The sequence below is a fragment of the Megalobrama amblycephala genome, linkage group LG1, assembly GCF_018812025.1.
Source record: "Megalobrama amblycephala isolate DHTTF-2021 linkage group LG1, ASM1881202v1, whole genome shotgun sequence".
Classification (NCBI taxonomy): Eukaryota; Metazoa; Chordata; class Actinopteri; order Cypriniformes; family Xenocyprididae; genus Megalobrama; species Megalobrama amblycephala.
The window spans coordinates 57,269,978-57,287,079 of NC_063044.1; the positions used below are offsets into that span (position 1 = coordinate 57,269,978).

Consider the following 17,102-nt stretch of genomic DNA (forward strand, 5'->3'; position numbering starts at 1 on the left):
AGTTCACATAATGAACCCACTCTGAAGAAGTGTTCAACCTCATCATGTCACATATTACTGTAATAGCCGGCTCTTTCTGCAGTGCTGATAGAGTCTTCACAGGGCCTGCCATTCAAAGTAATGAGAGTGTGTGGAACGGCCTTTGGAGTCTTGTTGGATTTTTTCTTGCCATGAAAGTGCAGTTAATTATCTTTGGAAGATGTAGAAAGCTACTACTACTCATGCACACTCTCTCTTGCTCTCTCTCTCTATCTCTCTCCTCCTCCACCCCCTCATGTCTTTGCTGCCTTGCCTGCAGTGGGGCCTGTTTTCTCATCTCTGTGGGCTCTAAAAATACCAACAAGCAGAGAAAGCGGATATTTAGAGAGAGAAAATGAGAGAGTCACCATTGGCTTCTATTACGCAGCATTTTTAACATGTGAAGCATCATGTAAATGCAGCCCACGCAGGCAAAACAGAGAAGCCCGTGTTTGCACGTTCACATATAAACACAGTATCTGTTCAACAGGTCTTTCCTCATGAGTTTGTGTTCCAATCGTCTTGATATGTTTAAACAGATCATGTGTGGTGACATCATCTGATGTGGCTCATTATGTTTTAACCTGGCTCTCAACCAGGCTGATAAAGATCACAATATTTACATGTGTGTGGGCAGCGTGTGTGTTTGTGCTCACGCGCAACAGTCGATTGAATGAGTGTCAAGTCAACGTGCTTGGTCTGCACAATCAAATGCATTCAAAGATTCCTATAGCTCAAACAGTAGAGCATGGAGCTAGCAACACCAAGGTTTGATTCCCAGGGAAGGCATCAACTGAAAAGATGGATAGCTTGAATGCATTGGAAGTTACTTGCGATGAAAGATTCTGCCAAATGAGTAAATGTAAATATAAAGGTGCTGTAAGCAATGTTACCAGATGGGTCCACTGCAACTGTGTCTGATTAGCAGCCATTTCAATCCATTCTCTATGGGAGCTGAATGCCAGGATTGCACAGGGATTGTGGTATCATCTGAGCAAGCAGTGAGAGCATGAATAAAACTGTAAAATACTCAAACTTATGCAAGTGAAAGCTGAAAATGCTGATTTAGTCTGTAAAATGTTGTATATTTAATTAATATTTCAAATGCAGTTCGCATACTTGAATTGTGGATCGACTGTGGATTAAATGGATTAAAGAGTTCACCCAAAAATTTAAGTTCTTTCATTATTTACTAACCCTCATTACTTTACAAACCTGTATGACTTTCTTTATTCTGTAGAACGCAAAAGAAGATATTTTAAAGAATGTTGATAACCAACAGTTTGGCTTACCATTGACTTCCATTGAATGGACAATAAATAAATAAACAAACAAACAGACATTTCTCAAAATATCTGATTTATGTTCTGCAGAAGAAAGAAACAAAGTTTGAAACAACACAAGGGTGAGTAAATGATGACAGAATTTTTATATTTGGGTAGGTTTTATTTCTCTGTAAAATTTACTCAATACTTCAACTGGAGTTTTGGAGCAATGAGATTTCACATTGGGAACACTTTTGTTGCCTCTTCCTGAAATCTGAGTATGTACTGCATTTAACATAAGCAACTTAGCTGTTAATAAAGTACATTCTATAAAATATGCATAAGTGTGGTATCTTGGTCGAAGTAGCAGGGTAATCCAGGTATTTTTTGCCTACTCTTTAATGAATTCTGCATATTTGGACATAACACTCAATTGACATACTGTCTTTCACATACTATATAGTAAGGAAGTCACCAAATTTGAACATAGAGATTAGTCATTAACCTAACCCCCCGGTCTCCAAAATCCCACCCGCTGAAGAAGTGTTAGCAAACTTAAAATTACTGACAGGCAGTAAGCACCTAAATGTCCTCTGATTGGCCGGAAAAAAAAAAGCATCTACACTCTTAAACATAAAGGTTCTTTATTGCCATTAAAGGATTAGTCCACTTTCAAATAAAATGTTCCTGATAATTTACTCACCCCCATGTCATCCAAGATGTTCAAGTATTTCTTTCGTCAGTCAAAAAGAAATTATGTCCTGTATGGCCTACGCCTTCCCTATTCAACTTATGGAACGAACGCGGTGCCAGTTTCGTTTTTTTCCATAAGTAGAACAGGACATATGTAGGACATACAGCGTAAGCTTTTTGAAGAATATGAAAAGCATGTGCAAGGCGATTATCTGTTTATATAAAGCATATATTTTTTTCGAAAATGGCCGATGGTTTCTCTAGATAAGACCCTTATTCCTCGCCTGGTATCATTTAAAGCCCTTTGAAGCTGCACTGAAACTGTGATTTTGACCTTCAACCGTTTGGAGGCCATTGAAGTCCACTATAAGGAGAAAAATCCTGGAATGTTTTCATCAAAAACCTTAATTTCTTTTTGACTGAACAAAGAAAGACATGAACATCTTGGATGACATGGGGGTGAGTAAATTATCAGGAAAATTTTATTTGAAAGTGGACTAATCCTTTAATGGTTCAATGAAGAACCTTTAACATCCCTTTCCATTCCAAAAAATGTTCTTTACACCATGTTTACACCTGCTAAAAGCCATCTACACTGAATGCGACAAACCGACCGTTGCAAAGCACTTGAACTACGTCAGAAATAGAATGTGGAATCCGTTTACTGTCGGGAATTTGTTGTGTCATGTCGCGTTGCGTCGCGCCGTATCCAGTGTAGAGAATATCACTGATTATATTGGGTTTCATTGTCTTTTGATGCATTGTGTCGCACCACTCACGTCCGGTGTAGACACAGTGTTAGGTTTTGATAAAATGTTCTTCATACTATGAAAAAACATCTTTGGGGAACCCAAAATTCTTCTATTGCATCACTATGAAAACCCTCTTTTGGGATGTTTATTTTTTAGAGTGTAGGTAAGATTTCACAAGACATATTTCATTGATCTTTCAGTTTATAGTGATAATTTATTCATGGTTTACAAGAAAAAAAATCACAACTCTTTAAAGTAGTGTACAAATAGCTCCGATAATGAGACGATCTGCTGATGGATTGATTTAAGAGAAGAGTACAGTACAGCCTGAGGAAGGACAAAGAGAAATGGAGCAATAAAAATGGAAAGAGAGGGGAGAAGCTATGGGTGTTTGTTTACCGTATTGTTTTGCCGTTATTACTCCTGATTGCTGTGTCAATATTCAATTTCTCTAAATGGCATCTCCCTGGAGCTGCCTGTGGTATGGTTTCCATTCATCCTTCAGTTGTTTTTTTTGACCTTAACTCGTCAATGGAAAGATTTTGATCAATAAAAGGATGGGGGGAGAAGGAACAAAAGGGACAATGAAGGAAGTGTTTTGAAATCAGAGTTCGCTCTCACTCCGCTGGAATTCGGTCGCCTTTTCGCTCGTGCCTATGAACATACACTGTGTTATCAGTTGAGATAAGGTGTAATGGATTTATGTGATGTCAGATTACACAGCATGGACTGAAGCAGATCAGGGTGGTCTGTTGATCCTTTTCTAAGCACAGTAGATGCAGTAGACACTAGGCTCAGCATTTGACAGACCACCCACAATCTGTTCACTGACTGTCTGATGCTTAGTGCACAAAAAATGGCAAGCTCAGGCTTAAATCACCAGCTAAAACCTGAATAGCTGGCTTTACACAATGTACATGAGCACACGGTTCAGTCCGCATGGAAACAAAGCTTGGGTTAAGGTTGGCTTAAGAGGACATATGCAAGGTTTGTTTGTATGTTACTGTAGTAGTAATATTACACCACAGTTCTAAAGTTTATAATATTGATAATGTAATATTACCTAAGATTTCTATTTCAAAGAAATGCTGAAATAAAATGCATCAAAGAATCCTGAAAAAAATGTCACTAGTTTCACAAATATAGTAAGATGCACTGTATTAAGTAACTTTTTTCAACACAGATAATAATAATAATAATAATAATAATAATAATAATAAATGTTTCTTGAGCACCAAATCAGTATATTAGAATGATTTCTGAAGGATCATGTGACACTGAAGACTGGAGTAATGATGCAGAAAATTCAGCTTTGCCATCACAGGAATAAATTACATTTTTAAATATAGAAAATGGTAATTTTAAATTGTAATATTTCACAATATTACTGTTTTACTGTATTTCTGATCAAACAAATTCAGTCTTGGTGTGCAAAAAAAGAAAGGAAAAGTGATTGGTCGGTTTTCATGTAAATCAGAAATCAGTTTCCTCCTGTGTAAGTGGATGGATCTTGGCTAGAATAAGCTGTAGACCTGCAGTACTTACAATGCACATACAGTATCAGTGTACTCACATCACCCCTGATCTTTTCCTAACTGACGTTCCACAAGGAATTGTTCAGGTTTAAACTCAGTTTTCTCTGACCTTTATATCATATGAGAGGTCACAGCCTCGCTGAGAAACTCAAGCCTGCCGTCAAGAGCTGATCTTGTCCATGCAACAATGCACACCCTGTCTTGAACAGCAAAGCAGTGATCTGAAATGACCTCTCCACATTTACTTCTCCTTTTATCCATCCCAACCTCTCACTTGTCCCCTCTCTCTCTGTCTGCAGCCTGAAGAATTGACTAATGTCCTGGAGATTTGTAACATAGTGTTCACCAGTATGTTCACCCTGGAGATGATCCTCAAGCTTACTGCCTTTGGCTTCTTTGAATATCTGAGAAATCCCTACAACATCTTTGATGGCATTATTGTGATCATCAGGTAAATGGATTTACTTTTATAGTTTGTCAAATATATGAAAAAATCACATTGTGGGTGTTATGCATTTTAATTGATTGTAGTAATTTATTATATTATAAATCGTATTATTTAATTAAATTATACTATTATGATACTATTATATGTGACCCTGGACCACAAAACCAGTCATAAGTCGCACAGGTGTATTTGTAGCAATAGCCAACAATACATTGTATGGTCAAAATTATTGTGCCAAAAATCATTAGGATATGAAATAAAGATAAAGTTATTTTGTAAATTTCCTTCTGTATATCAAAAATGTACTTTTTTGTGAGTGGATATGCATTGCTTACGACTTCATTTTGACAACTTTAAAAGCAATTTTCTCAATATTTAGATTTTTTTGCACCCTCAGATTCCAGATTTTCAAATAGTTGTATCTCGGCCAAATATTGTTCTATCCTAACAAACCATACATCATTGGAAAGCTTATTTACTGTATTCAGCGTTCAGATGATGTATAAATCTCAATTTTAAAAAATTGACCCTTAAGACTGGTTTTGTGGTCCATATGACTTATGGGTGTTTCTTCAACTGTGGTCATTTTTGGTCCTCTGGACATTTAGCAAATAAACTCTGTTGATACATTTTTCACACACTCACTAATCCGTTAAATTTATTGACTATCAATGTCTAACAATGTATAAATATATACATTACAGGAGAATTTATTTTTCATTTCTCAAAATGATTTAGCATTCAGTGGTGGAAATTATTTTTGCAATTAAATGTCTGATTCCTTTGTTTTGTTAAGGCTTATTTCAAAGCTAGCATTTTATGTATCCTAAAAGCACGTTTTACGTAATATTTTGACAAAATTGCAGCTTGGCTGAAAATAACACAACAAAAATAGTGATATTAACCGAGTTTTTTTTTTCTTTTTCTTTGCACGTTTCATCTCAAACATGATTGCTGACTTTGTTGTTTCCTTGGAAACCAAATACACTTTAGCAAAAACTTTATTAGGAGCAAAAAAAAATTGGTATAGTGAAAATGATAAGATTCCATTAGTTAACTACTTTAGACATGAACTAAGAATGAACAATACTTCTACAATATTTATTGATCTTAGTTAATATTAATTTAATATTTACTAATACATTATGGAAATCACATGTTGTATTTGTTTATTAACTAACATTAACAAAGATTAATAAATACTGTAACAAATGTATTGCTCATTTTTGGTTCAGGATAGTTAATACATTAATTAATGTTAACAAATGAGACCTTATAGTGAAGTGTTACCAATAATTTTCACACAATTTTTTTTTTTTTTTTTTAGATCATCAATTTTAAATCTAATATAATATGAAGTCATTAAATTAGGAATCTAATAAGGACGAGGACAAAATATTTCCCCATGCAGATTTTTCAATGAATTCACTCCACTGACCCACAGAAAGCTGCTTGGTTTGAAAGTAACAAAAGCGTGAGCTGTGCTTCATATCACTACATTATTCACAATAACCAATGGAAATAGACAAAATTTCACAAAAGTGCCCGAAGTTAAAGAAAAACCCTTATATGATAGTTTTTCTGCAATTTAATCAACACGGTTTTTTGTGTGTGTGTGTGTGTGTGTGTGTGTGTGTGTGTGTGTGTGTTTATAGTGTTTGTGAGATCATTGGGCAGTCTGACGGGGGTCTGTCTGTCCTGAGGACATTCAGACTGTTGAGGGTCATCAAGCTGGTGCGGTTCATGCCAGCTCTGCGCAGACAGCTGGTGGTCCTGATGAAGACCATGGACAATGTGGCCACCTTCTGCATGTTACTAATGCTCTTCATCTTCATATTCAGGTGGGTTGTTTTTGTAATTGCAGTCCAGTAGGTCTTATACGCAATTATTAGTGAATGAAACCCAATGTGTTTCATATCTGTGTGCTTACTCATAGTCTCTGTCCGTATTCGAGTTCACACTTGTTTGTAATAAACGGCAAACACTTTATCACACAAAGCAGCCTGGGTTTATAAAATCTCACACCTGACAGCAGCCCTCTCCTCACAGCTGGATCATGCTGGGCTCTGCATGTCTGAGTGTCTCAGCTGCACAGGCTGCTCAGAGTACACCTTAGCTTCAGCTGCGAGTGACAGGCCCATAAGGATCAGAGTGAGATTGATGGAGAGCAGAACAATAACACTCAGGCCCCTGGTGCCCACTGACTCACCCTCCTTCCCCCTGCAGCGCTGCAATTCCAGCAGAGTGCACCGAGACAGATGGAGGCTGCTGCAGGATTGAGAGCATAAACCAATCCTGCCGATCCATCTTTTCCACTCAAGTTTAGCTTTCAGCGCCCCCAACCCCCCTCCACCAAACACGCATCTCAATTTATAACCCCTCATCTGAAAACAATGCCCAGATTTATGTCTCTTAAATGGATAGAGTTGTCCCCTGCCTGCGGGTACATTCAACAGGCTTCAGTAACTGTTAGCAGATGCCTGGGATGACGTGTCTTTGGAGGAAATGGAGAGAATGAATCAGCATTACAGACTGGAAGCTATAGTTGTGCCAATTATTAATCAGCTTCATCGTCGCTCTGCTGCATAGAGAACAGTTTAACACAAATTAAGTTTGTCTTTCACAAGGTGTTTTGAATAGAGTGTTGTTAGATGTTGCTGTTAAAAGTAATGCATTACAATTTTGAGTTATACTTTTTAGGAAAATCAGCATTAAGTTTCTATTTTGTCTGTTTTGTCTTTCCTCAAGAGTCGGATTCACTCACTTATTCAATCACTCATTCATTCACTCATTCGCTCCATTCATTCACTCACTCACTCACTCACTACTCACACACTCACTTATTCATTCACTCACTCACTCACTCACTCACTCACTCACTCACTCACTCACTACTCACTCACTCACTCACTACTCATACACTCACTTATTCATTCACTCACTCACTCACTCACTCACTCACTCACTACTCACACACTCACTTATTCATCACTCACTCACTCACTCACTCACTCACTCACTCACTACTCACACACTCACTTATTCATCACTCATCACTACGCACACACTCACTTATTCACTCACTCACTCACTCACTACTCACACACTCACTTATTCATTCACTCACTCACTCACTACTCACACACTCACTCATTCATTCACTCACTCACTCACTCACTCACTACGCACACACTCGCTTATTCATTCATTCACTCCATTCACTCATTCACTCACTCACTCACTCAATTTTTCATGCACTCACTCATTCACTCATTCACTTACTCCATTCACTCACACACTCATTCAATTATTCATTCATTCATTCATTCATTCATTCATTCATTCACTCAATTCAGTTCATATTGGTTTATTGCCATGACATACTTGGGTACATATTGCCAAAGCACTGCATAAAGCAAAACAAACAGAAAATACATAACATACATTCATATATATATATATATATATATATATATATATATATATATATATATATATATATATATATATATATATAATATATACACACACACACACACATATTAATATTATAATGTGGATGTTCACTCAATACCTCTTAGTTTCTGTCTCACTCACTACATTTATTCACTCACTTACTCATTCATTCACTGACTCATTTACTCACTCATTCACTCACTCACATGCTCACTCACTCACTCATTCATTCACTCATTCACTTTTATTTTTATTTATTGTAGTCACTGGGGTGGAGATCACAGTACTGTCCATTGATTTTTCAGAAAAGTATAAACGTAATACTAAAACAAAAAATCTGATTTAAACATTTTATAGATTTTATATAGGCATATTTCATACAAGCACTATATATTTCATATATAGACATTTGATAACACTTTATTTTACAGTGTCTGTTACACATCTTACATGTATTTAGTAATAACAGTAAATTATGCATAATTGCAAGCAACTAACCCTAAACCTAACCATAAGCCTAATTATGTACTAAATACATGTCAGTGTTTCCCATACATTGACTAGACTGTGGCGGCCCACCACATTCTTATTTGTCCCGCCACAGTCTCAAAATGAAACGGAAATTAGGTTTGTCGCGATATTTAAATAACCGTCTGATAATGCGCCTGATAACCGTCTGCGCTCTTTTATAATGGCAAAAGTGGGAGTCATAGAGTAAAATAAGTAGACTACCACCAATTAAGTTTTCGTGCACTATATTCAAATTAATCTGAAGCTATTTCATAGCCTCATGTGAGGGAGTACATCGTTAAGTTCACGGTCAGAAACTCGTCTTCCCTCTGCCACAGCTGTCAATCATTCTCTGTTCAGCACTCAAACAGCGCGTCGCGTTCGGCAACGACAGTCAGCACGGTAAACTCTCCAATATGATGTTATTCCCATTATAATACTTGATATTGTAGATAAAGGACTGTGGATTTGCATAAAATGACTTTATCTTGCTGGAGTTTTTTGCTGTTTCTGAACGATACCATCATACTGGCTACAGTATGTCTGTTAGATCGCACAACACAAGGACTATGAATTTGCGTCACACGCACAATAACTGGAATTTAAAAAAAAGTGAGAAGAAACATATGTTTAATAAACTGTTAGATGCAGATATACACAGGGATTCTCTTTGTACCGTGAACTTTTCAATGTGCAGCGCAACTGCGCGCTCTGACTCCACATTGCTTTAAGCACATCATTCTGCACCCGGGATGCGCATTAGCGTTTTTTTTGCTGCTGTTTTGAAGCGTTTCATATTATAATGGTTTTGCACACTGAAAGATTATTAATAGCCTATTTTGTTCTGTCGTATCTATCATATCTTGTTGCCCCATTAAAAAGCTGCACAATGCATTTAAAATAAGCGTCTTTTAATCTTAAATTAAAATAAATACATATAATTATTTACATATAAATCTAATATAAATCTTTTTTTTTCATTTGATAAGAATACAAATAGTAATTTTAAACTTTTTATTAACATTTGGATTTATAAAATTACTGTGCAAAGGTGTCCCCCCCCCCACCCCACCCACGAATTAGGCTAGAATACTTTTTGCTGCTGAATTATATACTCACCTTATTTATTTATTGTTCAGCTTATGATTATATATTTTTATTAATTTGTTATTTTTCTCTATAATGAAGTAATGTGTTTAGTGCATTCTGGATTGTTTAACAAATCAAAGAGTGACCATTCCACAAATACAGATGTATAGATACAGGCTTCAACCAATAAATTAATTCAACAAAGGTAACCTCTTTTGCTACATATTTTTAATGGTTTTATAGTTTTAATTGTATACTCTACATGTTTGACCCCTTATGAGCTATCTTTTAGCCTACTATATGTTATGTATGTGACTAATGTGCCCTACCATCACCAATAACAAATTGTTTACAAGAGAACACATTTCTTCATTGATCTAGTCAATTAATTTTGCTCCCAGAATGCACCAAATTAATGCATTTAAATTTAAAATGTACAAAATTTTCCTACGGGGGGGCATGCCCCCGGACCCCCCTAGAGGAACCGATGTCCACCCAGGCACCCAGCACCAGGGTTATTATAGTTTACTATAAAAATCTGAAATAAAATATAAAAAACTGAAACTTTTATTTCAGCTTGTTGCTAAGGAAACATTTCTTGTTTTTTAGTTTGATATCATGTACTAAAATAACTGAAATAAAAATAAATAAAACCTATATCGACATATAAAAAACTAATAAAAATTACCAAAAAAACCCAACTAAAACTTTAATAAAAATTAAAAAGAAAACAAAAAAATATAAAAATAAAAACACTGAAAATATTAATAAAAGCTATGTGATAATAAAATTGGGCATTGTAAATGTTTTGTCATAAGAAATTGTTGCGTATGTCATAAGCATGAAGAAGATATTCACAGAAGAAAACAGATTGTCGCCACAGGTTAGAATCTCTCACATTAATAGTATTTATAGCACCTAACTTAATAAAACAGACTGTGTGACTATGAGGAATGATTACCTCAAAATGTATGTCCATATGCAAGTTCAAGGGACTTTATTTAAATTAAATACATACACTTCTTTAGCTATTTTCACATGCCAGATATTATCTCTCCGTGTGCCAATGCTGCCACACGTGCCATAGGTTGCCGACCCAAGCTCTAGAACTACAATACTCACACATACTACAACTCCTATAATACCTACATGCCTTACATGAATGAGGTGTTTAGTTATAGCTCAGATATTGTGGTTTAAATTTAACAAATGACATTTTTTTTTACTTATTCCTTAAAAATAAAAGTAATGTCTATCACTTGTTACACATTACCAACAACACTGCTTATATCAGTATTGTAGAATCACCTCTGTCTCATTTATCTCTTGGTGTTTGTTGCATTCTGAATTCTGTGATCTGTCTCTCCAACGTGACTGATCTCATCTCTGGCTGCTGTCCAACCAGGACATATGTCTCCTCACATAGCACTGATATCATTTTTATAGGCTCCTCACCTCTGACAGACTCATTCATCTCACATCCTGTTAAGGCTGATCGGAAACATACGGGATCAGAATTTCTAAACATGAGAGTAACATTCAAAGCTTGTTTGTCTGTTTGTTTTTGCAGTATTCTGGGAATGCACATATTTGGCTGCAAGTTCAGCCTGAAGACAGAGGCTGGGGACACGGTACCTGACAGGAAAAACTTTGACTCCCTGCTTTGGGCTATTGTCACGGTTTTTCAGGTGCGTAGCACTCTCAAAACTCATCTCACTTATGAAAGCACTGCTGCAGGTGGCTGGAAACACAAGGCAACTGGGAGCTAGGTGAAAACACATTTTAATCACACACACCTGGGTATTCTCTGTAGAGTTGAATTGTTTAGACAATCACATGCTAGTCTAAGGTTATATATATAAAAAGTGTATATATATATATATATATATATATATATATATATATATATATATATATATACACACAGAGTACTGTGCAAAAATCTTAGGCCACCATTAGATGTTGTTTTAGCATTAGTATAATGACCATATATAATTATTATATATCTCTTTATTAGAATATAACCAGAAAATACAGGAAATTTGTATGCAGTATTTAAAAATAAAAAAACAGGAAAAAAATCTGAAAAAAGTGGCAAGTATTTCATGATCTCCCCTTACACTTGAGTAATAGCAGGAACTGGCTCTCTTAAACCTAAATGGAACAGAATAGCACTGGATGGCTAAGAAAACTTTCAAAATCTCATAAGTTTCTCAGATTTTCTTCTTTGAGAAACGAAGAAGTCCAGGAGGTCACACTAAATACTGATTTCTGCTTAAAGAAGCCATTTTGTTCTGATTTATTTATTTTTTTTATTATACATTTTGTGTACGTATTTCCTGTATTTTCAGTTTGTACCGTAATAATGACCAAAAAAAATAAAAATGGATGGCCATTAAAACTTTGCTAAAACAACAAAGTTATAAATTATGAGATTATATATTTAAAAAAAAAAACATGTCTTGGTTTTTCAATAAAATAAAAATATAATAAGTAAATTAAAAAATAAATGTATATTATAAGAATAGTAAAATTATTTATTCATTATATTTTATTGTTGTTTATTTATTTATTTAACTAATTTGCTCCCAAGTTTAATCTAAAGTTATACAGTATTTGTCAATATTTGTATGTGTGTGTGTGTGTGTGTGTGTGCAGATCTTAACTCAAGAGGACTGGAACATGGTATTGTATAATGGCATGGCCTCTACCTCCCCCCTGGCGGCCCTGTATTTTGTCGCGCTCATGACTTTTGGGAACTATGTTCTGTTCAATCTACTTGTGGCCATTTTAGTCGAAGGATTTCAGGCTGAGGTAAGGTACACACCTTAGGGCATCTGGGTAATTGAGTGTTTTGGTTGATGCACAAAACAATCCCTGACATAACAGGGCCAATAACTTACAAGTTTAAAATTTCATGCTCAGTGGGGTTATTTGAATGCATTATCCTGATAAGCATCTGTTGGCTGTGATGCTTTTGTAACAAGGTCAAATTTGTGCAGGTGTTTAGCAATAAAATGACAGCAAGAACATGCCGTGGCTCTAATATCTTACCGCTGTCCCAGGGCATTTTTCCAAAGGCTTTTGTTGTTCTTGCCGTTGAATATATTTTCGATGTGCATGCTTGTATGAATACGGTTTCACGGGCAGGTATGCAGTCTGCAAGAGTAGGTTATCTCTCCAGGGAGCTTGTAGAAGTGGGCCTCCAGGTTATGGTCTAGATCTGAGGCATGATGTGAGGGTGAGTGGGGAACTAGAGCAAATGCGACTGACTTTCAGAGGGAGGGCAATGATTTGACATTTCTAGTAAAAAATGCTCATGGCTGTTTAGTTATTTTACAAGAGAAATTCTGTTCCTCACTCTCATTCAGTTGAAAGTGTGGTAATGTATAGGTTATAAACATGAGTGAAAACCACATTCTATAACCAAGATGTGCTGTATGAATGGACTTAACCAGTATTTGCTTCGTAACTCAACCTTATTATTGTTCTTGTGTCGTTTTGACCTTGTGTGCCTGTTTTTTGTTTTGTTTTTTTCCCTGTCTGGAACAGGGTGATGCTAACCGTTCCTGCTCTGATGATGACAGATCCTCTTGTAATATAGAAGAAACAGAGAAAAAGAACTCGCTCCAGCTGTCAGGTACTGAGCTGTGGACTAACTAAAGAAGTACTCTTAAAGCACAGCTGTATTTTCCTGAACCTTTTGTGAAACACTGTAGTATTTCATTTTGAAGAGTATTTTGAGGTTCAGAATTCCTTTTCAAATGATCTAAATGATGAGTTAATAACAGTCTTTTACAGTGACAGTACATTGCGTTATGGTATTACATGTTTATATTTATACAGTAAGCCTCCAGTGTTTTGAATTCTGGTGATTTGAATTAGTCAGACAAAGTCATTTAGTACTGTACCATTCAAAGGTTTGGGGTCAGGAAGATTTTTAAAAATAAATTAATTAATTTACATGTGCACCAATAATGCGATTATTTCTCATAATCAGATTAAGGTCTTAATCGCAGTAAGATGTTTACATGACACGAGCATAAAGATGGTTTGACGTTGGACGTTTGATATTCGCAAATTTAGGGACCGTCTCTAAAGTCACATTCGACATTGGTATGCACGTTTCTAACTTCAATAAGATTTGAAGGGATTTACAGCCATAAAATCAAATGTAAAGTGTTCATCTAAGTGTCAGCTATGATGCACACCTTTTATATTTTTGATATTTATTAAAATATACAGTCAAATCATATGTAAAATTGCTATTTTTCACTACTGTATATGGGCTCATACATAAATATGCCATAATTTAAAGCTCAATAACATTTAAAGGGAATAATTTACAGCCATAAAACCAACTGTTAAGTGTTCATCCTGGTGTAAGCTATCATGCACAGCTTTCATATTTTTGATAGCTTTAAATTATGACATATTTATGTATGAGCCCATATAGAGTAGTGAAAAATAGTGATTTTTACATATGATTTGACAGTTTATTTTAATAAATATCAAAGATATAAAAGGCATACCCCACCTAGTTTAATGTGATTATGGTTATTACAATTATGAGCTTAAATGCATTCATTTGATCAAAGTATTGTGTTTACATGAGGTAAAGTTTAATCGCAATATTGCCAAAATCCCATTATAATCGCATTATGAGGGTGCATGTAAACACACTCAGTGACAGTTTGTCACACTTTAACTCCTATTAAGTCTATTTCTTATTTTAATCAATTGTCTTAGTAATCTATATCATACATCATTTGTAATATTTTATTAAGACCATATTAATAGTATACATAATTTATAAAGGTAATATACTATAAATGTTCTAAATAATCTATATTTTATGCTATACCATGCTAAGATACAACTGAAGTTGTATTGTAGCATAGTATAGTATATAATATAGATTTATGCTGTATAATATTTAAATAAATGTCTAATACTTCCATTCAAGACGAGGCAGAGGCAGGCTCAGGGAGTGAGGGAGAGCCCACTGAGCATCAGCCAGATCAGACAGTTACAGGTAAGACTGTTAAACTGGCTGACAGTAAAGGAATATATAGAGTGTGATAAGAAGAAAGATAGACATTAAATGATTTGAATGGAAGAGTAATTACAACAATATAAATTGAATTAGACAACAATTGAATTAACACTAAGCCTAACAATTGTGTTTACAATATGATTCTCTATATTAAGATGATACTGCCTCAGCTTTAAACTTCAAAGTGAAGGTCTATGTGCTGTTTTCTCTCTTAATTGGATATTTGTAACAATTGGATAACTTGTATTAACAAGCACCCCCATCCACCCTCATCCAGACCATCCCATACACCCACTACAAATTCTGAAACCAAAGACAACCCTATTTTTTGTATGACTATCAAAAAATGTCTAAATCCTTAGGCTGGGGCTTTGCAAAATATTTAATACTTCCTTTTCCCTGATACCTCTCTGTCTCTCACTTGTATGTGTGTACTTTTTTTTTTGCTATTTTTCTTGTACCTATCACTTCTTCACTAGCAGTACTACTAAACAGAACAGAACCTTGCTGCAAAACATCCACCTCATTTGCACAAATCTAACTTCATCAAAGTATTACATTAGGACAATATGTTGATGCTGTTTTTCATCTTAGAATGATTTAAATACCCAAGATTTAACAAAAATATACTTCATACAAATATAGTAAAACAATTTTTCTAAATTGCCTAAATGTTAAAATTAGTACAATAACTACACCATGACCAGGTTTTTTTTAGAAACATTCTATGAACATGTTCTTGCATTATTATGATGACTCATATTTTTGTGCTGTTGACTGCCCTAGGTCCCTCCCTACCTATACTATAAATTGATATGAATATCTGTCTGCTAAATAACTAGTGCAACTTTGCAGTGGATAATAGTGATGTCATTTAGCACACAGTATTTTGACTGACGGTAGTAATGGGTTGCTGCTGCTAACATTTTCTAGCTTCCTCTAGCTTTGTCCGCATTTATCTCTTCATCTTCGAATCCCACGCATTGACTACTTTGTTGCAAACCGTTTGGTGGAGGTGCTGAGTGGACTTGAACTGAATCGTAGCGTTGCCAGTCAAGACTAACAGATTCATGATTTATTATTTATTTATGATTGAATGCTGAATTCTGAAATTATGACTTTGGTACATTTGGGCAGGCAATAATATAAAATAATAATAATTAAAAAACCACACACACACATAGGGCAGCAGGCCAAATACTATAAATTGATGCCACAGGCAATTCTCCCGGTGGTCCCAACGGCCAGTTCAGGCCAACTTATTAATATCTGGTTAAAAGAAAAGAAAAAGAAAAAAACATGGCGCTATGAGATCTGAGGACATGACGTTATGAATAATGCATGTACACACACTGAAGCTCTCCACAGACAGAAGACAAACTTGCATGCTCCCATCAGGGTCACCTGGCATGAGAGGAGGGTTTAGAGATTCCAGAAATGATGGAAGCTTTAAACTTTATAGGCTTGGTGGAATATACTTCCCAATTCCGCACCTCAAACACAGAATGAATAGTTTTGCCATAAGCCTTGCAATAAGCTAGCTAGTGTTTTCTTCTGATTTTTTATGAAATAATCAGTCTTGGCATGTTCGTTTGTGCAGATCCCAAGATTTCCACTTTGACCCCTAATGGGCATCTGGATTTGGCACCTGCACCCAACGCCAGGGGCTTGTACCCATCTGAAAGGCTGAGCTTTGCCTTGGGTTCCCGCAAGAGCAGCGTGAGCTCTCTGGGCAGGGCTAGCCTGGAGCAGACGACGCTGGTGAGCCTTTGTGCATGCTGCAGTCAACCTGCCATTCATTACAGGGTCTTACTCACTGAGAAGCACAGAAGCTATATCATACCACTCCAGCAATCCAAAACCCCTTTAAAAAGCACAAAGAACACAATAATTATCCATTGGCTCTGCATGTATTAGCATTTAGCAAACCATTAATAAGACACTTACTCAGCACTTAGAGAGCCGTCTCTACTCGTCTAGCTTGCATTAAATTAGCATACACACAGAGGGTCGTTGAGCGGGCACTCGAAGAGCTGAGAGCAACTTATAAACTACATAATTATTTTTACAATGGTTTAAATAATAACAGTCCTTGTGTGAGGAGGTTGGCTTTTTATGAGGGCTCTAGACGGAGGGTGGAATTAGCTAAGAATGAGTTGAAAGCATGTGCTATTTATTTGCATGCGCTGTCTGTTGTTTTAGCCAGATTCCCCAGGAATTATGTTAACCAGGTTACACCTAAAACTTTAGTGCATCACACAAGATGATTTTGGTGCTAGG

At 35.8% G+C, this 17,102-nt stretch overlaps 1 protein-coding gene across 5 annotated transcripts in view; it reads left to right on the forward strand.

The window, feature by feature from the left end:
- cacna1ia (calcium voltage-gated channel subunit alpha1 Ia) overlaps positions 1-17,102 on the forward strand; it is a 167,993-nt gene that overhangs the window by 102,126 nt on the left and 48,765 nt on the right. For 4 of the 5 annotated variants that reach the window (XM_048203435.1, XM_048203450.1, XM_048203445.1 and 1 more), the window contains exons 10-15: positions 4,563-4,714; positions 6,367-6,552; positions 11,337-11,454; positions 12,425-12,580; positions 13,319-13,406; positions 16,423-16,583. In XM_048203435.1, the coding sequence (XP_048059392.1) occupies positions 4,563-4,714; positions 6,367-6,552; positions 11,337-11,454; positions 12,425-12,580; positions 13,319-13,406; positions 16,423-16,583 (861 nt within the window). Of the gene's footprint in view, positions 1-4,562; positions 4,715-6,366; positions 6,553-11,336; positions 11,455-12,424; positions 12,581-13,318; positions 13,407-14,732; positions 14,802-16,422; positions 16,584-17,102 lie in introns of all 5 variants that reach the window. The other variant, XM_048203467.1, reaches the window with a different exon arrangement.